A 27,860-nucleotide genomic window follows, 5' to 3' on the forward strand; every position below is an offset into this window, starting at 1 on the left:
TATATAACAGTGTTTGACCCTTTATTTAAGGATTTTATAATATGTTCCTTTATTTCTTTCTTTTATACATTTGAAATAATTGTTTGTTTGTTTTTTAAGAAAACCGATCCTTAAATGGGCATCGGTTCTGGTCCATTAACGTTCTGCATGTTCTCTTCTTTCCGACCAAGTTGAGTTCACCGCTTAAGGTGGGACATACTATGACAGTTTGGAAGCGACACTGGTGCTAACATATGAGGTTTTAGCATTGTTGTCCATAGTCTTTAAGGACGCGGGCTGATAAATGCTCTTGTTGCTTGCCATCTCAATGAGTACAGTGATAAATAGTCCGTTATTGCTAATGTGACAGTATTGTTCATGACTGGACACAATTTTTAGCTCATCTTTTGCTCCACTTGCATCTGCTTAGAATTGGGGCAGGGGTATTGTAGGATCGTTCTGTCATGAAACAAGGAATATGTCGAGAGAACAATTTAGCATTGTAGAGGACACGTCTGTGACATTTTTAGCCGAGGGCAGTTGGTCTAGATTGAGAAATCAGAAACTTTTGCATGGTAAGGTCAACTGGTCCCTCTACGCCATAAATGCTCGCACTAAACCGCAACTCATTATCTAGTCCCATCGGGATCTTGAGTCAGGGCTTGATCGCAGGATTTAATCGACAGAGATCATTATTGTTATCATTCCGTTAAGTCAATCCAGCTGCTCTCCAAAGATCTGGTGCCTTACCACCACGGTGATCAGCTTCAATCTATATTCCCGTCAGTCATGGTAATGAGGCTGCATAAAAAACCTTAACCATCTGATCTTCGTTTTTACAAGGCGCCCAGATAATCCTTTACAAGTTCAAATGAAACTAGCGTGTACTAGTATAGTTGTTGTTTATGACGTTAGTGTAGGACCCATCTTCAAACAATGAAAGCAACGCGTGCAATGAAAGCACAATAGGCAGAACTAAGCACTACTCTGCCACAGTTTGTATAAACCAGTTTGCTTTAAGCCTGATGCAAGGTCCATACCCCTAAGTCGTTTACAATATCGAAACAAATATCGTCGTCAACTAATACGACATTTGAACTTTCAGGGAAATGTGGTCACCCTGTCTGAACCCATGTCATATAGGGAACAACTAGTATCCATTATTTAGCATTCAGCCTCATATATCCTGATAAAAGACTTGAAACCATTTCAAGATTGATAGACCAAACAAAAAAGATTTCTAAGGAATTTTCTATAAACGCCATTCTATTGAATCAAACACTTATAGTACTCAAAAGTAAACTCATCAAAGCCAGATGAATTGGCATTTTTCATGCTTTTCATTGCTTATAGACATTCTAGCAGATCAGTTTAAATGTTGATCAGATCTTTTTGATAACTTCCAATTTCAGATCATCTGTTGTACCGATTTGTCGGTTTAATGCCTTTTCTAAAGATTACAAAGCATTTTAGATCCTCTATGCATCTATATGTTCCATATTATGTTTGCTCTTAAGGTCATGGCGGTAACTATTTCTTGCAGGAGAAGGTTTATGTTTGCTTTCATTAATTTCATCGACCGTGTCTTCAAGAACGTCATTATATTCGCTCTGTCTCTCTCTCTCTCTCTGTCTTTCAACAGCTGACTCAGTTGGAGTAAGAGATAAGTTCTCAGCGTACAGCTAATTTTTCTTCAAGAACGTCATTATCATACAAACAGTTTAACTTAGACTCTCTCTCATATTCGCTCTGTCTCTTTGTCTGTCTGTCTTTCTACAGCTGATAATTTTGTGCTGGTTCAGTTGGAGTAAGAGATAAGTTCTCAGCGTACAGCTAATTTTTCCATTATTGCATACAATTGATTGTTTTGTTTTAAATGTGTTGCATCATGACTGTTATTATCATTACTTATATATTGATCAATAGTGATCAACAGTAGCAGATATACAGCGATACGTACAAATTCTCTTCGCATAACTGGTACTAACTACTCTAAATTTATTGCATCTCGTCCTCTTACTTGGTCAGTTTATTTTTATAATGAAGCCTTAGGTATAATAAGAAAATGAGTGTATACTAAAATGATTACTGCATTTGTATGGGAAATATGAACTCGTTTTCCCAGATGCATACTGCACTACCTTTGGGAGTTTAGTATTCATCCGAAAAATAACTCGTTCATATTTTCTCATATAAATGTAGTAACCTTTAATTCTTCCATTTTTGGATGCATCTTCTTGTGAATATTCTTATTATTTTATTTGCATACTTCACCGTATCTGTAGCATATACACAGTGCATACCAATCACCCCTAATTATTATTGATGAATTATCTAATTTCTCCATTTGTGCAACAAATTGTTTTTACAATATGAAATTGCATTTTCCCTAAGGTGCTGCTAATACTATTATTTGATTATTTATAATAATATATATTCTCTGGATCGAGAGTGAATTTCTCTAACCCCAGGTTATATGGCTTGGTGCAAAAAAGGGGATGTGCTGATGAATTAAGAACAGCAAAAGATATTACTTGGTATTACACTAGTCGTTTTACAATTCTTGAAATTATATTTGATTTGAGCAAAAGCTGTATGTCATTTTATGGAAACAATATGGATAAAGTTTAGGTCAGTGTTTAGAGACAAATCTCATATTAGTTCGATTTAACAGCAGATACTGTATTATTTTATCTGGAATGAGATATTAATCATACTTCAAATCCAGTGTTTACTATGATCATGCAAACATTAAGTCGGAAGTAGCCTTCTTTTATAAATACAGTTAGATAAACGGTGGAGTTTCGGAACACATAATTGGGTTACATGTTAATTAGTTAATTAGCATAAGCTGTCTGGTTTAATCCAGCAATTGTAAGTGTTGGGACTATGTGTTGACGGTTAGCATGGATGAATCAGACTGATAGTAATATTCATTTCACGCAATTCGCACAACATGGGACATTATCCTGACAACTGTTTTAAGTCGAATACCTTGATGTTGTTGACATTTTTAAAATTAGCTGAATATAAGTAATATACCTCTTCCAAAAGATTATGGCATTCGTAGGTACATTCTTTTCGATATTTGCCCTTAATATCTTATCATATGAACACTTGTGTAAGATCACATATTTCATTGATGACATTTGTTCTTCATTTTAACAGAGTGATAAGTCCTCATCGGATTCCACATCGGATTCTTCATCCAGTAAAGAAACAGTTATCGCTCCTCCTGTACCCCAAACTGAGCCCCCATGGGACCAGAGCATTTCCATGTTGACACATAAGGTAGGTGTTGGGGAAAGTGTACACACAGTATATCAAGTTCCAATGAAAAAGAAGCCAGAATACTACCAAAATATACTCTAATATATCTAGCTCCAAATAGCAAGCCTTATATGATTTAAGCAACGACAAACTTTAATTCCACTTCTAGGCATAGAGATTTGTTCTCGTGCCGATGGAACAAAGGAATCCGATCAATATTGCAAACGTCTCTACGGGGTATATAATTGAAGATTCATAAAGTCCTGACCCAGTCTTATCGTTGTTATGAGTCGATGTCAATTGGAGAAGTGACCAGAACCGTGTTTGCTCCTATTCATTGATAAATCAATACATTAGTCTAGAATCTAGTTTTACGCTACAGCGCATAAACTCAAAGATGTATAGCTATGTATTTTTAAACAGTGTATCAACAATGTGTGATAATCCCATTTTAGGACTTAAGAGAAAATTTGCAATATTTTAAATAGTTTTGGAATCTTTGGGTTTAGATTCAGTTATTCATCAGTCATTGGAGAGTGGCATCCCTCATATAGAATAAATAAGATGTTTTGTATTCTTTATTCATTTATTTTGTGTTTTAAGCTCAGTTGGGAATAATTTCTAGTATATACCACCAGCAACAACCTTGTGCTTTGGGTGCTCTTTAAAAAGTGCAATTTATATAACAGTGTTTGACTCTTTATTTAAGGATTTAATAATATGTTCCTTTATTTCCTTCTTTTATACATTTGAAATAATTGTTTGTTTTTTAAGACAACCGATCATTAAAAGGACATCGGTTCTGGTCCATTATTGTTCTGAATGTTCTCTTCTTTCCGACCAAGTTGAGTTCACCGCTTAAGGTGGGACATACTATGACAGTTTGGAAGCGACACTGGTGCTAACATATGAGGTTTTAGCATTGTTGTCCATAGTCTTTAAGGACGCGGGCTGATAAATGCTCTTGTTGCTAGCCATCTCAATGAGTTCAGTGATAAATAGTCCGTTATTGCTAATGTGACAGTATTGTTCATGACTGGACACAATTTTTAGCTCATCGTTTGCTCCACTTGCATCTACTTAGAATTGGGGCAGGGGTATTGTAGGATTGTTCTGTCATGAAACAAGGAATATGTCGAGAGAAACATTTAGCATTGTAGAGGACACGTCTGTGACATTTTTAGCCGAGGGTAGTTGGTCTAGATTGAGAAATCAGAAACTTTTTTGCATAGTAAAGTCAACTGGTCTCTCTACGTCATAACTGCTCGCACTAAACTGCAACTCATTATCTAGTCCCATCGGGATCTTGAGTCAGGGCTTGATCGCAGGATTTAATCGACAGAGATCATTATTGTTATCATTCCGTTAAGTCAATCCAGCTGCTCTCCAAAGATCTGGTGCCTTACCACCACGGTGATCAGCTTCAATCTATATTCCCGTCAGTCATGGTAATGAAGATGGAAGAAAACCTTCACCATCTGATCTTCGTTTTTACAAGGCGCCCAGATAATTTTTTACAAGTGCGAATGAAACTAGCGTGTGCTAGTATAGTCGTTATATATGACATTAGTGTAGGACCCATCTTCAAACAATGAAAGCAACGCGTGCAATGAAAGCACAATAGGCAGAACTAAGCACTACTCTGCCACAGTTTGTATAAACCAGTTTGCTTTAAACCCGATGCATGGTCCATACCCCTAGGTCTTTTACAATATCGAAACAAATATCGTCGTCAACTAATACGACATTTGAACTTTCAGGGAAATGTGGTCACCCTGTCTGAACTCATGTCATATAGGGAACATCTTGTATCCATTATTTAGCATCCAACTACATATATCCTGATAAAAGACTTGAAACCATTTCAAGATTGATAGACCAAACAAAAAAGATTTCTAAGGAATTTTCTATAAACGCCATTCTATTGAATCAAACACTTATAGTACTCAAAAGTAAACTCATCAAAGCCAGATGAATTGGCATTTTTCATGCTTTTCATTGCTTATAGACATTCTAGCAGATCAGTTTAAATGTTGATCAGATCTTTTTGATAGCTTCCAATTTCAGATCATCTGTTGTACCGATTTGTCGGTTTAATGCCTTTTCTAAAGATTACAAAGCATTTTAGATCCTCTATGCATCTATATATTCCATACTATGTTTGCTCTTAAGGTCATGGCGGTAACTATTTCTTGCAGGAGAAGGTTTGTGTTTGCTTTCATTAATTTCATCGACCGTGTCTTCAAGAACGTCATTATATTCGCTCTGTCTCTCTCTCTCTCTCTGTCTTTCAACAGCTGACTCAGTTGGAGTAAGAGATAAGTTCTCAGCGTGCAGCTAATTTTTCTTCAAGAACGTCATTATCATACAAACAGTTTAACTTAGACTCTCTCTCATATTCGCTCTGTCTCTCTGTCTGTCTGTCTTTCTACATCTGATAATTTTGTGCTGGTTCAGTTGGAGTAAGAGATAAGTTCTCAGCGTACAGCTAATTTTTCCATTATTGCATACAATTGATTGTTTTGTTTTAAATGTGTTGCATCATGACTGTTATTATCATTACTTATATATTGATCAATAGTGATCAACAGTAGCAGATATACAGCGATACGTACAAATTCTCTTCGCATAACTGGTACTAACTACTCTAAATTTATTGCATTTCGTCCTCTTATTTGGTCAGTTTATTTTTATAATGAAGCCTTAGGTATAATAAGAAAATGAGTGTATACTAAAATGATTACTGCATTTGTATGGTAAATATGAACTCGTTTTCCCAGATGCATACTGCACTACCTTTGGGAGTTTAGTATTCATCCGAAAAATAACTCGTTCATATTTTCTCATATAAATGTAGTAACCTTTAATTCTTCCATTTTTGGATGCATCTTCTTGTGAATATTCTTATTATTTTATTTGCATACTTCACCGTATCTGTAGCATATACACAGTGCATACCAATCACCCCTAATTATTATTGATGAATTATCTAATTTCTCCATTTGTGCAACAAATTGTTTTTACAATATGAAATTGCATTTTCCCTAAGGTGCTGCTAATACTATTATTTGATTATTTATAATAATATATATTCTCTGGATCGAGAGTGAATTTCTCTAACCCCAGGTTATATGGCTTGGTGCAAAAAAGGGGATGTGCTGATGAATTAAGAACAGCAAAAGATATTACTTGGTATTACACTAGTCGTTTTACAATTCTTGAAATTATATTTGATTTGAGCAAAAGCTGTATGTCATTTTATGGAAACAATATTGATAAAGTTTAGGTCAGTGTTTAGAGACAAATCTCATATTAGTTCGATTTAACAGCAGATACTGTATTATTTTATCTGGAATCAGATATTAATCATACTTCAAATCCAGTGTTTACTATGATGATGCAAACATTAAGTCGGAAGTAGCCTTCTTTTATAAATACAGTTAGATAAACGGTGGAGTTTCGGAACACATAATTGGGTTACATGTTAATTAGTTAATTAGCATAAGCTGTCTGGTTTAATCCAGCAATTGTAAGTGTTGGGACTATGTGATGACGGTTAGCATGGATGAATCAGACTGATAGTAATATTCATTTCACGCAATTCGCACAACATGGGACATTATCCTGACAACTGTTTTAAGTCGAATACCTTGATGTTGTTGACATTTTTAAAATTAGCTGAATATAAGTAATATACCTCTTCCAAAAGATTATGGCATTCGTAGGTACATTCTTTTCGATATTTGCCCTTAATATCTTATCATATGAACACTTGTGTAAGATCACATATTTCATTGATGACATTTGTTCTTCATTTTAACAGAGTGATAAGTCCTCATCGGATTCCACATCGGATTCTTCATCCAGTAAAGAAACAGTTATCGCTCCTCCTGTACCCCAAACTGAGCCCCCATGGGACCAGAGCATTTCCATGTTGACACATAAGGTAGGTGTTGGGGAAAGTGTACACACAGTATATCAAGTTCCAATGAAAAAGAAGCCAGCACCTATAGAAAATTTGCCTGACAATTGCCTCTCCTCGGTATCTCACGGGAAATTCATTTATACTTTATCATTACATACTTATCATTTACTGCGGAACCTCTTAATGTACATTACTGATCTTGTGTTTGATATGGATGTACAGTTTCTATTTTCATATCACACACTTGACGTATTTAGGTTTTGTGACGAATGTTCGTGAATCAGTACTCACTGATGCAAAGAATTAAACATGTACAAATTCTTATTCATTTCGAATTTAGTTCATACATTATTGAGAAAGCACAATAGAGGGGTATGTAATAAATGCAAACGAACATTCATATTTATTTTGAGTTGGAGTGAAGAAGTCAGTTGATTTGGCATATAGTGAGTCCTGATGGCCTTGACTTATCCCAACTCTTTATTACTAATTTGTTTTCTTTCTTCCCACACAAAAGAAAACATTACAAAGGATAACTTGTAAGATGTATGCATATCGTCTGTATATTCTAGATTAAAGGTTTGCATTTACTTTAGGTTTGTAGACCTGCAGGTCGCAGACCAGAAGGGGTTATGTAATAGTTTCTGCTTTGTCTTCCATTGTTAAGCAATGTCCGTACATTCACGTTTGCATAAATGTCGTATTAGTAATAATCATAAACTACATGGACATTTGTGATGAAATTTTATAACATATTCATTTCATAATCCAGTTAATTCTAAATATTATACAACTGAGTCATCATTATCGGAAATCACATTGTCACTACTCATCAATAATGGATGATCTTATCATCCTATGATTTTCACTGAAAAACTTCTTTTGATATTTCGTTAGTCCTAAATAAAAATAGTATTCTGTTGTCCAGTCTTGAGAATCTTGATATTGCTATTGTAATGGTGGTGAAATCAGACATCGAATGTCTATATCCCCCAAGCAGAACGGCGAAAAAACATCATGGTTTTATCATTTAAAGATGTTTTATCATGTCTAGTTGGTCCAAAATTCGATGATGCCACTTGCATATCCAGTATGACCACTACACTGTCCATCTTGAAAACCCATTTACTACTCTTTACAAATGGTTGGGCATGTTTTTGTTTTTTTAACTAACTCACAAATCATACATCACGAGGTTAGCAGCAGGCAGGGCAAGCAGACCAGGGGTTCCTGACAAAGAATAAATCTTCCACAGAAAACTCTCGCGTAGAAAGGTTCTATTTACCGAATAAAGGCTTCCTGGAGAAGTTTATTCGTTATGAACCCTGTTCCATTAATAAAACCGTAGATTGAAGATTTTAGCTGAAAAAAGTATTCTACGTTAATTTTAATTTTTGTTTGTTTATCACCGTACGACCAACTATAGGTAGAGCCCTCCCTGCTGCTATAGTCTAATTGCACAAAGATTATATTAGAGTTTACATCAATAATGACATAATCATGGATGTTGGAGAATCATTGAGGACAGGAATAGCAAGAGAGCGACAGGAAAGTCTGAAGAAAAATATACCAATAAAAGAAGCGGTTAAGCAGAAAATACGCGCTGTTGAAGATGCAAAACAAGGATTTAATGAGTCAACCGAATTGTTATTTAAACCAATTACTGAGACTACTGAAAAGGTTTTATTGGGTGACACAAAAAATATTGAAGATGAGAAACGTGGTATTCTTCCTATGCTGAAAAAATTGAAGAACAAACACGACCTGTTGATGAAGAGGAAAAAGAACCAGAGCTAGAGTAGAATTGCTTGATAAATTTACCGAAAATGCTATTGATGATATTATGAAAAAATTAAACCCGATGATCTGGCTATGCATGCTATCTTCACATATGATATGCGAGATAAAATTCTGAAACCCGAATACACCGACGAAAATATATCTCGCGAAATGTGGTACAAATGGATATTCAGAATACATTATAAAATTAATCAAGCAAGAAGAAGCGATGCTGGGTTTATTTTGTTTAATAATTCGATAGATAAAATTATAGCTCAAATGTCTCAACGACGACAGCAGCAACCTGCGGTACAAAACCATCCACACAAGATGATGAAAATAAAACCACACGGTTTTTTACTCCTGAAGCTCTTGATACTTTCAGAGACAGGGATAAATTAATTAATATATCAGCATCTGGTTTTGATAAAAGAGCAGAATACATGAAACCAGAATTTATCAACAGCGTGACTCGAACAAATTGGAGACCTACGGTATATTTTGCTGCCGAGGATAGACCTTACAATAACAATGATCAAGGTTATATCAAATTTAGAAATCTTGCTGATGCTGAATTAAGAGAAAAAGAAGAAATGAGTATTCAGGTTATTAAACCCGATTCTCTTAAATTACTTAAGGATCGTAATCGAATAATTGAACTTGCTGCACATGATTATGATAAGAGAGATAAATATTTGATGCCAAATTTTGTTAACAGGTTATCTCCAGATGATTGGACTGCAGCTTTGTATTTTAATTTTTACAATAAGGATTTTAAAGATGACGACCCAGATTACCAAATTTTCCTCAAAGAGGTCAATAAGGAAAAATTAACACCGGAGGGAGAAGTATATGAAGAAGCTGGAGAATTTATTACCCCACCGGAAAAGTCTACCTTAGCGGGGACGGATACTGTCAGAATATTTAATAAAAACGCCCTCGAAGAATTTAAAGATGAAGAAAGAGCTACCGAAATAGCCGCATTTGAATATAAAAATCTAGCAAAATATATAATACCAAAATATTCTGAGATTACTGAGGATGATTGGATTCCTGCGGTTTATTTTGCTCACAAGCAATCTCGGGTTGATCTAAATGATCCGGATTATAAAACCTTCAGAGAATATGTGTATAAAATACGAGCGCAAAGACCTGTAACAGGCAGTGGATATAATACTATTTGTCCCGATAGCGTTTTTAACGATGCATCTCGGTTAGAGGTTTTAATTGGAGGAGTGAGAGCCGGAAATAATTCTCACGAAATAATCAATGAAGCAACCGATATCTGCAGAAGGTTATTTCAGTTTGGTATTATCGACTCATCTATTTACCGCGATTTTATCGATGAGATCGTTGATTATTACAGCGATTAAACAAATCAGATAATAAATAAAAATGATTATCCATAAATATAATCAGCGACCAGTACAGATTCGTGTGGTTAACTCTCGGTTACCCGTATACAAATACAACTACGGGTCAGGAATAGGTGATCTCTTCACCAGGATAGCTCCTGAGGTTGGACCTATTGCTGAGCAATTATCAGTGAAAGCAATAGGTGTTATTCGTGATAAAGTCTTCGGTGCTGTTGGCGATGCCGCTGGTAAAGCTTTTGATGCTGTTAAGAACAAACTACTAAATTTAGTGCGACGAAAAAAACCACCAACAAAATTACATAACACCGCTGAGATGCCTGCCGAGGTTAGTAAGGTAGTAAATGATGCAGCTAATCAGAAACTAGCAGAGTTAGCGCAGCAAGAAGCTCTGGCACAATCATTACCGGCGCTAATACAACCATCATTAACACAACCTCAAGATGTACTTAGCACCAGCGCATACGGAGGTAATATTCGTTTTAGATGATGAATATTTTTATTAATAAAATGTTTTCACCGACATCTAATGATGCTTTTAACATGGATGAGCCAGTGAGAAAAGATTTATCTGTTCAGGATTATCAATATTACTCGTATGACGCGGTAACACCAAATAGCAGTAGCAGAATTGAATTGCATGTACAAGACACAACGCGCTATTTTCTTCCTTGTGAGGCTTATATTGAGGTTGTTGGTGAGATCATCAAACTTGATAATTCCGCGTATGCTGCAGGCAACAATGTTGGATTTGTTAACAACGGTATCATAGCTTTATTCAAGAGCGCCGCATACATGGTTGATGGAAGAGAAATCGAATCAATCAATGATAACGTTGATGTGGCAACAACAATTATTGGCTTGGCAAGATACTCAGATGATTTTACTAATCAGCTGGACCTAGCATGATGTTTACCAAGGATAATTCGAATATCACTAATCCAGATCAATTTGAGATTAGAAGACCCCAAAAACATACAGCAGCTGCTGATGATGTCGATTCAGCATCCGTGATGATAAAAACCATCGAAGGTTATAATTTTGGATATACTGCGCGTAAGAATATGCTATCTTGTCATCTCGAAGATTTTCATGCGCGAGTCCATTATCTCACATTTTTGGTTTTTGCAGATTGTTTAGAAAGGTTATTTTTGGCGCTAAACACACGATTGTCTTTTACCTAAAAGGTGACAGCAACGATGCTATCTTTAGGGGAGCTCACGTTGACAACGATAAGGTTGTACTAACCAAATTAACCCTGTGGATGCCATCGATGACACCATCAGCGAGCGAAGAAGGAAAATTATTATCATTTATGAATCAGGGTGGTAAATCAGTGATGTCTTGGCTGACAACATTCACGGATAGTATTCAAGGTAACATCAACGGTAATTTTACCTGGCATATAGCATCACAACAAGGTGTTTCTGCACCAAGACATATCTTTGTGGCTCTTCAGCGAGCTGATCGGTTAGGTAATCAAGAACAAACTCACATGATTTTTGATCATTTTGATGCCATTTTGATCTCACTGCGAATAAACGGACATCAAGAACCAATCGAAGAAATTTCATTACATTACGCAGGTAATTCCGTGGCGCGTGGTTATCATCGATTATGGAGCTACATGGGACGTGATAAAATTGTAGATACCGGTCTGCAGATATCTCAATTGGATTTTAAATCGTTTTATCCCATATATTATTTTTCATTAGAGCACATGGATTTGGTAAAACAATCGGTCGTCGATATACATTTTAAAGCAAGAATAGTCAACGCAGCTGCCGCTCAATTTAGAGCAATCGCTGTTATACTCAGCAACAGAACCATGATTCTTGAGGGTATTAGTGGTCGCATGAGGATCATTGACGCTGCTGTGGAGAAAATGTAATTTAAATCAACCGGTTTATCTATAAAATGTACGAGCACGTTAGCGTAACTCTGACTCCGGGTCAGATAAAAAAATTACAATCAAATACAACAAAAACCTGCGGGATAAAATTAACACTGAAAAATATTCAGATTCAGGGTGGACCAAATAAAATATCTTTAACTAAAACGCAGCACGCACGCTTCAATAAAGCTAAGTCAGGTAGCACAGGAATTCAGGTTAATTTATCTGCTGGTGCCATTAAAGATATGGTTAAAACAGGCGGATTTTTCCCACTGTTAGCTGCGATACCAGCACTACTCGCAGCAAAGGACGCTGAGTTACCCGCGTTAGCCGCCGCGGCTGCACCAGCTCTGGCAAAGGCCGCTGCGTTAGGCGCTGCTGGAACATTAGGAGGATTAGCCGTAAATAAGGTAGTCGGTGGACGATACGGCAAAGAAAGGTCGAGGAGTGTATCTGAGTAGATACCCATACGGAGGAGGCCTCCGATTAGCAAGACCTCCACGGTAACACCGATGTCAAATTTAGATTTAATTAACGCCGCTAAAAAACAAATAATAAAATTCTTTAGAGGTGTATTTATGCGAGATCAGTTACCAGCTCGCCCAAATAAATATGAAACAGGAATTATAAATCTCGATAAAAACACTGGACCGGGTACTCACTGGGATGCTTACGCGATAAATCCACACGAGGTTATCTACGCTGACTCATAAGGATTAGCTCCACCTCGTGAGTTTCTTAATTATATATCTCAGTTAAATCTACCAACATGGTATTCTACGTTACCAACACAAACACTAACTGATCCTCCGATATGCGGCGATGAGGCAATTAATATACTCGATGAGATATCCAAATCTAACAAACCGTATCATAAAACAATCCACGAGTACACGTCAGGTAAATTAGATCAATCAGAGTATAAATAATGGTTGATATTTATGGCAGATCTCTGATATCACGTATGAAAAAAAAATCTGTTGATGTTGATTTATCTAAATACGTAACAAAAGATTATATAAATAATCTTTTATCGATAGCAGGAGTAGGACCTGATGAGGTTGCTGTTTTTCAGGATCAACACGGAAAACTAAAGACCAGCAACGTTAAAATAGGTGATATAATCAAACGAGATGAATATAATAATCACGTAGGTGATTTTCATACTATTAAAGAGGATACTAAAAAAGTTAATGATGTTATCAAAAAGACTAATGAAGATATTGGAATTATAAATAATTTAGTGCCTCAAAAAATCAATATATCAGTATACGATGGAGAAATTCGCGATATTAATGCAAAAATTAATAATCGTGTAAAAATCACCGGCGATATAATGTCAGGAGAACTCAATATGGGTAAAAATAGAACATCCTCACTAGGGGATCCAATAACAGGTGAGGATGCTACAACAAAAAAATACGTCGATGATGTAAATTTAAAATTAAATGTTTTACGTGAAGAATATGATCAACCCCTAACTGCATTCGCAACTTTTACAACTTTTAGAAGAAATACTTTAGAACTAAACAAAGCAGCTAATGAATTTTTTGGAAAACCACCTGTAATTAGTATAAAGCTCACAGAAATTAAAAAATTGCTTGATGATGTAGTTCGTGTGGTATCATCATCTGTAACGTGGACAAGAACAGATAATACAATAAAATATACTCCAACGGTTACCGGCATATACAGATTATCAGTAATTAGTCCAATGAAATTTAAGGTAATTATAGCTGGACTATCAATTGAATCGCCTCACCCGGTAACAGTTGAATTACAAAAAGATACTGAAGAGTATTTGAATTACAGCCAATTGATAATGTTTTATTTGCAGCAACCTACTCATACGTGTTGAAGTTTATATTTAAAACATCCTAATTAATATAAAATGAGCGCGTCAAAATACAGATACAATCAGGCTCGTGCGTGGCAGGAGTCTCTGAAAAATATAATCGATATATACCAGATAAAAATAATAAAATACCAGCGCAGGTTAGTCGTAATTGATGTTACCGTTTACTCTGTATCGGCCGTTGTTGTTGGTACCGGAATAATACTGTCTGCGTTAACCATGATAGCGCCGGCATCGATAACTATCGTTGTTTCTGTGACTACCGCGCTGTCTGGTGTGTTCGGTATAATAACAAAAAAAAATATCTTCATGTACTAGCGCAAAATTAACCGAATACAAAGATAAATTAAACATAGCGACGGCGGCGTATTCAAAATTATCCTCGAAGTTATCATAGAGTCTCAATCATGGTATTGTATCTGACGCTGAATTCTCGCTGATGACTAAGATTTATAATCAAACGATTAAAGACGTCAGTATAAATAATGACAGAGTTATTGACGCAGATAGCGACGAACAAAAACCCGCAAAAAACAACAATGATCTCGGCAAGCTCAACTAAACCTGAATTCAGCATTATTTTTCCAACGCCTAATTCTACTAGTGAAATAGCACTGGCGCAGTTAAGAGTCTATTACAGCTGGCCAAATATCAGATCTAAATCATTTGGAAAGCTACAGTCAAATAATTCTCTTGTTTTTGCTTATAAAAATAAACCCGATGGAACACCAGATTGGAACGTAGTTAGATTGCCAACGGGCAGTTATGAAATCGATCAGATCAATGACGAGTTAACATGGAGAATTAAAAATATAATCGGGGAGGATCCCGGAATAAAAATATCCGCGCACGAGCCAACACTAATCTCAATTATTGAAGTGAGTTCAAATTACAGCGTAGATATATACGCGAGTTCAATAAGAACCATACTAGGTTGGCCTGAGGTTGCGCCGCCAGAACAACCAATACCACCAGAACCTAAGAGAGAGAATTTTAACACAGATAAACGAGCTTCAACATTAATTGTTTTTGATGATATAATGGATAAAGCTAAACATCCTTATAAATTTACGCACCAAACAAGTATTAGTGAATCTGGTACAAGAACAGAGTCATGGGGATTTAATATATCAACTGATATCGAAGATGATTCTTCTGGATTCTTTTCAATTGATGATATTACTAGAATGTTTAATGAACACAGTCAAAAATATCACAATGAATTAGATAATTTGAAACGACATTTTAATGAGTGTGTTTCTGATGTATCAATTTCATGTAATGAAATTATTAAAAACGTTGAAACAATGAATTATTTAATATCTACCTCAGAAAAATTTCACCGATTATTAATTCAGTCAATAATTGATAATAAAACAAATTATAAACTAAAATTTTTAACCGCGTATTCGCTGACTGACGAAACATTAAAAAATTATAAAATACCCGGCTATGACGCAGATTGGTTAAAAAATCTCTCACTGATACCATTGATGAAATATTTCCTAAATTACACGCTGCATGGAGAAAAAGATTGCCACCACCATCTATCCTTAAGCGCGACAACGCACCAGATGGTACCGGACGGCCTATTTCACCCGGTGTAGTAAATATAACCAACGATGTCGCGGTTAATCTCAATTGTGATATCGTCAAAAACAGCTACAGCGCGGATGCGTCTGTATCTGATCAGGCAAAGCAGGGTTTTGTTTTATATTCGTTTTCACCAAAAGAATCACCAGGATACTTAATTACACAAGAACCAATTAATCCGATTTATCTTCGATGTCACAATAATTTATTATCATATGTAAATTTCTCACTAACTGACCAATCTGGGAATTTGTTAGATATACGCGGAGAAACTCTAAGCATAAATCGTCTGATAAAATCTTAATCTTGTCATTATAGCAACAAAAAAAAATAAAAAGTATATAGTTTTTATTATTTAAAATTCAGTCGTTTTGGTGAAAAATTCAGTCGTTTTGGTTGATTTTGTCAGGGAAAAAACATCAAATTGCAGATTTTTATCGGGTCAAAACCCAAGCGGTCTTCTAATTGATTTATCGATAAATCATTAAAAACCATTAAAAACCATTATTTTTTCTCAGAAAATTATCGAAAAAACCACCAGGAATTATTGATTTTTAAGCTGATTTTAATGTTTTTTGGTGTTTTCTCGATAAATCAATTAGAGAGTCGCTTGGGATTTGACCTAACAAAAATCTGTAATTTGATGTTTTTCTTTGACAAAATCAACCAAAACGGTCGATTTTATCACCAAAATGGCCGATTTTTCATCAGAATAGCTGATTTTTTCAGATTCTTTCAGAAAACAAAAACAGATATAAAATAAAACAAAATTAATTTTTTTTACTGGAATTATATCAGTTTTCTTAATTGTCTCACACGAGTATCAATCATTTTTTTAGACTCATACTCGTCAGATAGTGCTGATCGAATCTTTTCAACAGCACGAGCTAACGGAGTAAAATCTGATACCTGTGTATCTTTGATGTTAATAAGTGATTTATACATTGCAGATTGTATCTTTTTGATAAATCTGTATTCGGACGATAAAGTATATCTACCTTCTTCTTTGTTCTGCATTAGCGTCTCGAAATCCATGGTGATTTTATCAGCCTCTAGTTCATCTGATAGCGGTATCTTTTTAATCTTCAGCACCTCAATAGATTTAATTATTTCGTCAATATTCTCTTGGTTCATTATTTATATTAGCTTAATTCTAAATAATTTTATTCATCTAATATGAGAGGATAATAACTGAATTTGACCCATATTCCAAATTTGTATGAAAAAGTCGATTTGATTATCCCCACTGCACCTTAGTGTACTGAAGCTCGACCAATACCAAAATATTTACCAGCTAAATACATTGATTGAAAATATATCTCTTCACCAGTCTTCATATCAACTGATTTAACCGCCTTAGAGACCCTGCGTCCACCACCAGTATTTCCTTTCAAACTATTTTCACTTGATGTTATCGCCTGAAGATTATTTATAGAATTATTGAGTTTACCTCCATCAATATGGTCAACTACAAGACCGTATCCAACCGGTCCGTTGAAGCACTCAAATACAAACCTGTGAATGGAATAATATTTTTCGTTTCTGATATTAAATTTTAGGTAACCAGAATTATCAACGTTACCAACAGATTTCTTTGTTCTAACATTTCTAACTGTTCCATCACACGATGCCTCATAGTTATCATAGATAAAATGCTTCCTGAATATAGGATTCATTATACAATATCCATTTGTTTTAATCGAAGTTTGTCTGAAAACCAATCTAAATAATCTTCCTCACGCCTGATAGCGATATCACTATCTTGTGATTTTTATTATAATATCGTTTCAGCTCTCTGTATTTTTTTCGCCGCAGTCTAAACAAATACGTGTTTTCCCTCGAATTCCAACGTTGCATCTGATACATCTGGTTGGACCAACTCCGCCTCGCTTTATATAAGCTAAATGCATTCCACAGTATTCTTTTCGACATGACCTGTTGCAACAAGTTAACGAGCCAATCATCAACCATTTGCAGTTATTCATTTCATTTATTAAACATTTGTCTAAAATATAATAATGAAGATATTCGACCTCGATGATATTGAATATGATGTTCCTGAGGTGAATCTCGCTAAAAATGAGTTCTACGATGACGGAGCAGCGCATGTGTGGTCTACGTGGAGGACAAACGATATTGATAACACAATGAATGATACACGAGCTAAAAAGATAATTGACTTACTCGGCGATGATAAATACATACTCAGAATAAAATTTATTGGATATAACGAAAACGACGTGTGGATCACTCGAGACAAACGCGACCCTGTAATTAGTGGAAAAAAACTGCAGCAGTAAGTAAAAGCTCTAAACCAGGATTATTGACAGGAATAGACAAACCATACTCCGTGCGAGCTTATCCTGTAACAGCTGTTGTCTATGGCATATATAAATTAAATAAACCCACCGTTGAAAATCTTGCCAAGATGAAGATGCCCACGAAGATAAATTGTGTGGCTGAGCGAATAATAGAGCATTTTACAAACGCAAAACGCGGAAATGGGTTGACTGATCTACGGCGAGAAAAAATTAATGCTTGGTCAGAATCTGTTGCTGATGGTGCATCAATTGATGATGTTGCTGTATTATCAGTAAAATTAAATTTTCCTATTACAGTAAAAACTATATCAGGTGAAATTTTATACTCATCTGCCTATAAATCCAGAGGATCTCCTATCGAAATAATTGATCACAATTCCTATGCATGGAGTAACGCGGTAAACATTTTCCCCCGAGAGCGTATTGTTAAATTTTACAGTGGGTATATTTTTGATTTTATTCATGAGATAAGTAAGTCTGACCCGGTATCCGTATGGTTATTTTCTAGTGATCAGAAATACGATCAGTTCGTGAGACCTAATGGAGCATTATATCGAAGTGAAATTTTACATAATTCTATGATAAAAATAGCAGAAAAATACTCTGCGAATAAAGAATCGTTAGTTAATAGTTTTACGATTCCATCTGTTGTTGCTCACGCAGCAAGAGAGAAAAATTCGTGGAAGCCAACTCGACGTGAATTCCTTAAAGATATACAACAGAGTTGTATCGAGTACGGCCACGGCGGATTGTGGAATACTGAATATAATTTTATCAAGATGATTTCATTTGACATGATAGCATGTTATCCTGGTAGTTTTCTCGGATTAGGCGAGTGTAGTAAATATTTTACTCAATTTGGTCATCCCTGCGATGAGATGACCAGAGTATCTATTAATGATGCTCTGCCAGATTTTCCCTTGACAGGATTTGCTCGTGTTGTATCATTTAAATTTAATGATGGTTTGCATAAGATATGCTACGTTTGTTTTGGTAAACACTTTTCAGAACAAAAATGGGTTCCAATACTTTTATTGAGATATATGCTAGATTCTGCGATGTTAACGTCGTTGATGGTCAGCGAGGTTATTATATCATATAAAAAACAAAATGACGTTTGGCTACCAACTGAACATGATGATGCAAAAGATTTGGGTAGAAAAATTATTGGTAAGTTTACTCAGGGTGGTGCGTGTGATCATCAGCGACATCACTGTAGATTAATCATGTATGAAGCTGAATTAGATTTTATAATCGCTGATACCGCTGAGAGAGGTATATTCTGTGACCGAGAAAATGTTTATTTATCAGACGGAAAAACATTAGGTACTGTAGTTAGTTATCTTGAGGGAGAATCACAGCAGTATACTCATTTAAGATCGTCAATGTTGGCGTATGCGAGTATAAATCTGCTGTCGATGATAAACAGATTCCCTAATGATGCTGTCAGAGTAACTACTGACTCATTTTATATCGATGAAAAACACCTGCCAGAGTTAGAAAAATTAACAGGTGATGGATCGTGGGGTACGTGGCGCGTAAAAGACGAAAACATCTTATGGTATTGTGAAAATGCTGATGTACCTGCTGAGGATAAATATTACTCTAATAGCGTATCAGAAATTTCGACAGCACCATCTGTGTATGATCCCGCATCAAGATATAAAACAGTCTACGTGAACGGACCAGGTGGATCGGGTAAAACGACCAGAATTATAGAATTATTTAAGAATTCTGATGTAATTGTATTGACACCGACACATAGATTAGCACGAGAAATGAGACAACGTGGCGTTAACTCATGCACGTATCATAGCTTTTTCAAGTATAATGGTGGTACGTGGAATCCTTCACGAATGGGAGAAAAATACGTGAACAGAGAAATTATATGGGATGAGATCTGCACTGTATTCGTTAAAACGTTAAAGATGTTTTTGGATTGGTTGCTAACAAAAAATACCGCTATAATTATGTGTGGAGACCACGGTCAACCTAATCCTATTGATGGAGAATCACCTCATGAGTGGTTGAAGAATTTTGTTGACTACTATGAGGAGGTCAACACCGATTATTGATCTCTTGATGGCAGATTAAGCGAATTCAAAAGATTAATTTGATTACAGTCAAATAAAACTCAGTGTAGTGTGATGCGAGAAATAATTCCAAAAACATCCATGGAAGATTTCTTATCAACGTGGACTCCAAGTGACTTAATTGTAGCTAGCAGAAAAATAATACGTGACGTACTTCAGCAGAGATTATTTAAGTTACATCAAGAAAAATTTCCTCATATACCTGTACCGTTATGTCACAGGCCAGCCGATACCAGATTGCAGAATATTGACGTTGATGTACCAGGACAAGGGAAGCAGAATCTTGTGTTGAATGATATAGTCGTTGTCGATATCAATTTCGTTAGTGATATGCTGAATGCAGAAAAATCTCCGTGGACGCTAGGATATGCCATGACAATTCATTCTTCGCAGGGATTAACCATAACCGATAATCGAGTTTGGATTGTTGATGATTACATACAATGGTCTAATCTGGTGTATTTACCTGTTTCTAGAGTCAGAAAAATAAATCAACTAGGACGGATTGTTTTAGGTAGAATAATTATTAACGATGAAATTGACGAGTATGTGATTTTAAAAAAAATTGTTGGGTTATAAACAAACCGATAAAAAAAATAATCACAAATTTGATTTAGATGTCGAATTTATTTTATCGCTGAAAGAGAAACAAAAAAATCATTGTGCAGGTTGTAATTGCATAATGACATGGAATTATCAAAAAAATGATTCCAGACAATTTACCGTAGACAGAATAAATAATGATTTAGGTCACAATCGCGATAATGTTACTCTGACGTGTTTAGAGTGTAATCGACGCGGAGTTGATTATTTAAGTGACTGAGGTGGTAATTGAGTATCAGCTCGTATTACTTGTAATTGTTCACGAGTAAATCCACGCTGAGGAGCTAACGAATCAAGTATATAAATCGCTGGTCTACCTGATGATCTCGTCACAGATGTTATTTTATGTGCCGTCGTGCTCCAGATTGGATCTGTCGCTCTTTTTCTGCCACCCTCAGTCTCACCTGGTTTATATAAATATCTAACGATAACACTACCAAGAACATGTCGAGCTGAAAAATCGCGTCCTTTTATCGGTATAAAATCTTTCTGTATGGCAATTGCTGGTTTCATCGATATAGCTCTTGTTGTCTCGTTATTTATAGCAGAAATAACACCGGGTAGCCTAACAACCCAATCATTAGATCGTTATTCTGAATAAATTCCATCGCATACTGATAACGAAAAAGTCGCTTAGCTAGTGTTTTGTTGAATCTTTCAACAATTGCCTGGTCATTGTCAATATTAACCTTGCTGCGTCTTATTTTTGTATTTTTTTGTTTCATTAATGAGGTCACCGCACCAAGAAATTCTCGTCCCGGATCAACCTGAAGTAAAATTGGATATGTTAGTGGTCCTCGTTGATATATGTTTTCAAATGCATCAGCTACCTCAGTGGCTGTTCTTTTAGTTAATGGCTCAGCTTCTTTGTATCTGCTAGCAATATCTACTACGGTTAGTACATATTTATAGATTTTACCATCAACAGTATCGTGTGGCAGAAACATTATATCAGCCTGATGAACCTCATTTGGTACGCTGACGTCAAAATGAGCGGATTCAATTCGTTTTGGTGGTGCTAGATAAATTTGCCATATAGCCTGTTAAGATAACCAATCAGCAGCTCTGATGGTTTTACTCGAGCGGCTTTTGCAAGTTTTTGGATTGCTGGTTTGCCCCGCCAAAATCCAGCAGGAGAATAATAAATCGCTTCCATATTAATTACCAGCACCAAAAACTAATTTACCCTTCATTGCATTTTTAATTAACCACGAATCTAGTCTTTCCCTGATAGAGTTATTTTTTATAGAATTTATTGCGTGAATTAAATTTATATCAGCAAGATGTCGCTGTTGAATATCTTTATTTCGATATGCTATATCGTGAATTAAACGTGCTTGATCAATCGCATTAATCGGTTCCTCACCTGAATTTGGTTGATCCTGATCATTTAATCCGATATCGAGTCTGGTACCTGGTCCGCAATAGCTGTATCCTGGTAGGTGTTTTTCTCCGGAGTATTTAGCCCAGGGGAATCCTGGTAACGATGATAACTTTTGGGTGATGTCACCACAGTGGAATCTTTTTATTTAGTTGATGATGTAAATCTGAATTTTTTTGTATTGCATTTTTCACATCTACCGGTAACGGCTGATCTGTTATTGCGAGTAACAACCGTAGTTAGCTCTGCCGTTGGTGTACGTGTTTTACATTTAACACAATATAGATCCATATTATAATTATACCATGAATGTAATTGATTTTTCAGCTACAAAAAAATCTATTCCTGTCAAGCATCATGCAGCGTTACCTAATTCGATCAGAATGATAACAATTGGCCCATCATGGAGTGGAAAAACTCAATTGCTGTTAAATCTGATAATGAGATGGTTAAAATGGGACAAATTATATTTGGTTGCACCATCTGTTGATGATCAACGTTGTTATCAGGTATTGAAAGAATTTAATGAAAATGCAGCCTTGCTGAATAATGGTGAAAATATAATTGAATTTATCACCGACATCGAAGAGGCTCCCTCTGCTGATGATCTAGATGGGTCAATCAATAATTTAGTAGTCTACGACGACGTGATGTTAGATAAACAAACTAATCCTGCCAGAATATTTTCCCGTGGTCGACATAAAAACACAGATATCATTTAGGTAACTCAAAGACATACTCAGATACCAAAAGTAATCAGAGACAACTGCAATGTGTTGGTTGTTTTTAACGGCGTCGATGTTCATACCTTAAGAAATATTCATCAAACATGGTGTAGCGGCGACATGGATATAAATAAATTAAAAAATTTCTTTTCACGAGCTCAAGCTACACCTCATGGATTTGTGACGGTAAATCTATGTGATCCCAGGTCAAGATATCGAGTGGGTCTAGATAAAATCTTTTAATACTGATTGGTATAATTTTGTGCAATTAGACGATAGCAGCAGGGAGGTCTCTACCTATAGCTGGTCGTACGGTAATAAACAAAAAAAATTTAAAATTAACGTAGAATACTTTTTTTCAGCTAAAATCTTCAATCTAAGGTTTTATTAATGGAACAGGGTTCAGTAACGAATAAAGTTAAGCCTTTATTAGGTAAATATAACCTTTCTACGAGAGAGTTTTCTGTGGAAGATTTATTCCTTGTCGGGAACCCCTGGTCTGTTTGCCATCCCTGCTGCTCGAGGTTTGATCCAATGTACAGTCAGACATAGTGACCTTGTCTGCGAGAAGTTAGAACTTCCCATTCATTAAATGTCCATGTTGATGTAACGGAACCCTCACTTTATCACCGATGAACAAAGTCGAATTTTCAGAATACTGACAAGATATCCTCTAATATATCTAGCTCCAAATAGCAAACTTTATATGATTTAAGCAACGACAAGAGTGAATCCACTTCTAGGCATAGAGATTTGTTCACGTGCTGATGCAATAAACGAATCCGATCAATATTGCAAACTTCTCAGTTTTCAAGTCTACACATTGGTCATTAAAATCCCGAGAATTATTCTACGGGGTATATAATTGAAGATTCATAAAGTCCTGACCCAGTCTTCTCGTTGTTATGAGTCGATGTCAATAGGAGAAGTAAACAGAACCGTGTTTGCTCCTATTCATTGATAAATAAATACATTAGTCTAGAATCCAGTTTTACGCTACAGCACACAAACTCTAAGATGTATAGCTATGGAATTTTAAACAGTATATCAACAATGTGTGATAATCCGATTTTAGGACTTAAGAGAAAATTTGCAATATTTTAAATAGTTTTGGAATCTTTGGGTTTAGATTCAGTTATTCATCAGTCATTGGAGAGTGGCATCCCTCATATAGAATAAATAAGATGTTTTGTATTCATCATTCATTTATTTTGTGTTTTAAGCTGAGTTGAGAAAAATTACTAGTATATACCACCAGGGACAACCTTGCGCTTTGGGTGTTCTTTAAAAAGTGCAATTTACATAACAGTGTTTGACCCTTTATTTGAGGATTTTATAATATGTTCCTTTATTTCTTTCTTTTATACATTTGAAATAATTATTTGTTTGTTTTTTAAGACAACCGATCATTAAATGGGCATCGGTTCTGCTCCATTAACATTCTCAATGTTCTCTTCTTTCCGACCAAGTTGAGTTCACTGCTTAAGGTGGGACATACCATGACAGTTTGGCAGCGACACTGGTACTAAAATAGGACGTTTTAGCATTGTTGTCCATATTCTTTAAGGACGCGAGCTGATAAATGCTCTTGTTGCTAGCCATCTCAATGAGTGCAGTGATAGATTGTCCGTTATTGCTAATGTGACAGTGTTGTTCATGACTGGACACAATTTTTAGCTCATCTTTTGCTCCACTTGCATCTGCTTAGAATTGGGGCAGGGGTATTGTAGGATCGTCCTGTCATGAAACAAGGAATATGTCGAGAGAACAATTTAGCATTGTAGATGACACGTCTGTGACATTTTTAGCCGAGGGCAGTTGGTCTAGATTGAGAAACCAGAAACTTTAACATAGTAAAGTCAACTGGTCTCTCTACGCCATAACTGCTCGCACTAAACCGCAACTCATTATCTAGTCCCATCGGGATCTTGAGTCAGGGCTTGATCGCAGGATTTAATCGACAGAGATCATTATTGTTATCATTCCGTTAAGTCAATCCAGCTGCTCTCCAAAGATCTGGTGCCTTACCACCACGGTGATCAGCTTCAATCTATATTCTCATCAGTCATGGTAATGAAGCTGCAAAAAAAGAACTTAACCATCTCATCTTCGTTTTTACAAGGCGCCCAGATAATGTTTTACAAGTGCAAATGGAACGGGCGTGTGCTAGTATAGTCGTTGTATATGACATTAGTGTAGGACCCACCTTCAAACAATGAAAGCAACGCGTGCAATGAAAGCACAATAGGCAGAGAAAAGCACTACTCTGCCACAGTTTGAATAAACCAGTTTGCCTTAAACCTGATGCAAGGTCCATACCCCTAAGTCTTTTACAATATCCAAACAAATATCGTCGTCAAATAATACGACATTTGAACTTTCAGGGAAATATGGTCACCCTGTCTGAACCCATGTCATATAGGGAACAACTAGTACCATTATTTAGTATTCAGCTACATATATCCTGATAAAAGACTTGAAACCATTTCAAGATTGATAGACCAAACAAAAAAGATTTCTAAGGAATTTTCTATGAATACCATTATATTGAATCAAACACTTAAAGTACTCAAAAGTCAACTCATCAAAGCCAGATGAATTGGCATTTTTCATGCTTTTCATTGCTTATAGACATTCTTGCAGATCAGTTTAAATGTTGATCAGATCTGCTTGATAACTTCCAATTTCAGATCATCTGTTGTACCGATTTGTCGGTTTAATGTCTCTTCTAAAGATTACAAAGTATTTTAGATCCTCTATGTATCTATATGTTCCATATTATGTTTGCTCTTGAGGTCACGGCGTTAACTATTTCTTGCAGGAGAAGGTTTATGTTTGCTTTCAGTAATTTCATCGACCGTGTCTTGAAGAACGTCATTATCATACAAACAGTTTAACTTAGACTCTCTCTCATATTCGCTCTGTCTCTCTCTCTCTCTCTCTCTCTCTCTCTGTCTTTCAACAGCTGACTCAGTTGGAGTAAGAGATAAGTTCTCAGCATACAGCTAATTTTTCCATTATTGCATACAATTGATTGTTTTGTTTTAAATGTGTTGCATCATGATTGTTATTATCATTACTTATATATTGATCAATAGTGATCAACAGTAGCAGATATACAGCGATACGTACAAATTCTCTTCGCATAACTGGTACTAACTACTTTACATTTAATGCATCTCGTCCTCTTATTTGGTCAGTTTTTTTTTATAATGAAGCCTTAGGTATAATAAGAAAATGAGTGTATACTAAAATGATTACTGCATTTGTATGGGAAATATGAACTCGTTTTCCCAGATGCATACTGCACTACCTTTGGGAGTTTAGTATTCATCCGAAAAATAACTCGTTCATATTTTCTCATATAAATGTAGTAACCTTTGTTGAGTGCATCTTCTTGTGAATATTCTTATTATTTTATTTGTATACTTCACCGTATCTGTAGCATATACACAGTGCATACCAATAACCTCTAATTATTATTGATGGATTATCTAATTTCTCCATTTGTGCAACGAATTGTTTTTACAATATGAAATTGCATTTTCCCTAAGGTGCTGCTAATACTATTATTTGATTATTTATAATAATATATATTCTCTGGATCGAGAGTGAATTTCTCTAACCCCAGGTTATATGGCTTGGTGCAAAAAAGGGGATGTGCTGATGAATTAAGAACAGCAAAAGATATTACTTGGTATTACACTGGTCGTTTTACAATTCTTGAAATTATATTTGATTTGAGCAAAAGCTGTATGTCATTTGATGGAAACAATATTGATAAAGTTTAGGTCAGTGTTTAGAGACAAATCTCATATTAGTTCGATTTAATAGCAGATACTGTATTATTTTATCTGGAATCAGATATTAATCATACTTCAAATCCAGTGTTTACTATGATCATGCAAACATTAAGTCGGAAGTAGCCTTCTTTTATAAATACAGTTAGATAAACGGTGGAGTTTCGGAACACATAATTGCGTTACATGTTAATTAGTTAATTAGCATAAGCTGTCTGGTTTAATCCAGCAATTGTAAGTGTTGGGACTATGTGTTGACGGTTAGCATGGATGAATCAGATTGATAGCAATATTCATTTCAGGCAATTCGCACAACATGGGACATTATCCTGACAACTGTTTCAAGTCGAATACCTTGATGTTGATGACATTTATAAAATTAGCTGAATATAAGTAATATACCTCTTCCAAACGATTATGGCATTCGTAGGTACATTCTTTTCTAAATTTGCCCTTAATTTCATATCATATGAACACTTGTGTAAGATCACATATTTCATTGATGACATTTGTTCTTCATTGTAACAGAGTGATAAGTCCTCATCGGATTCCACATCGGATTCTTCATCCAGTAAAGAAACAGTTATCGCTCGTCCTGTACCCCAAACTGAGCCCCCATGGGACCAGAGCATTTCCATGTCGACACATAAGGTAGGTGTTGGGGAAAGTGTACACACAGTATATCAAGTTCCAATGAAAAAGAAGCCAGCACCTATAGAAAATTTGCCTGACAATTGCCTCTCCTCGGTATCTCACGGGAAATTCATTTTAAACTTTATCATTACATACTTATCATTTACTGCGGAACCTCTTAATGTAAATTACTGATCTTGTGTTTGATATGGATGTACAGTTTGTATTTGCATATCACACACTTGACGTATTTAGGTTTTGTGACGAATGTTCGTGAATCAGTACTCACTGATGCAAAGAATTAAACATGTACAAATTCTTATTCATTTCGAATTTAGTTCATACATTATTGAGAAAGCACAATAGAGGGGTATGTAATAAATGCAAACGAACATTCATATTTATTTTGAGTTGGAGTGAAGAAGTCAGTTGATTTGGCATATAGTGAGTCCTGATGGCCTTGACTTATCCCAACTCTTTATTACTAATTTGTTTTCTTTCTTCCCACACAAAACAAAACATTAGAAAGGATAACTTGTAAGATGTATGCATATCGTCTGTATATTCTAGATTAAAGGTTTGCATTTACTTTAGGTTTGTAGACCTGCAGGTCGCAGACCAGAAGGGGTTATATAA

General features: G+C 35.6%; 1 protein-coding gene across 1 annotated transcript; it reads left to right on the forward strand.

Moving 5' to 3' along the window:
• The first annotated feature begins 1,499 nt into the window (after positions 1–1,499).
• LOC149772525 (uncharacterized) lies at positions 1,500–27,860 on the forward strand. The gene is made up of 5 exons (XM_089947674.1): positions 1,500–1,505; positions 3,148–3,270; positions 7,073–7,195; positions 27,120–27,242; positions 27,819–27,860. The coding sequence occupies exons 1-5, from the start codon at positions 1,500–1,502 to the stop codon at positions 27,858–27,860; spliced, it is 417 nt and encodes a 138-aa protein (XP_089803800.1).

This window comes from Sinohyriopsis cumingii, unplaced genomic scaffold (assembly GCF_028554795.1).
Source record: "Sinohyriopsis cumingii isolate HCF-2022 unplaced genomic scaffold, ASM2855479v2 utg001398l, whole genome shotgun sequence".
Classification (NCBI taxonomy): Eukaryota; Metazoa; Mollusca; class Bivalvia; order Unionida; family Unionidae; genus Sinohyriopsis; species Sinohyriopsis cumingii.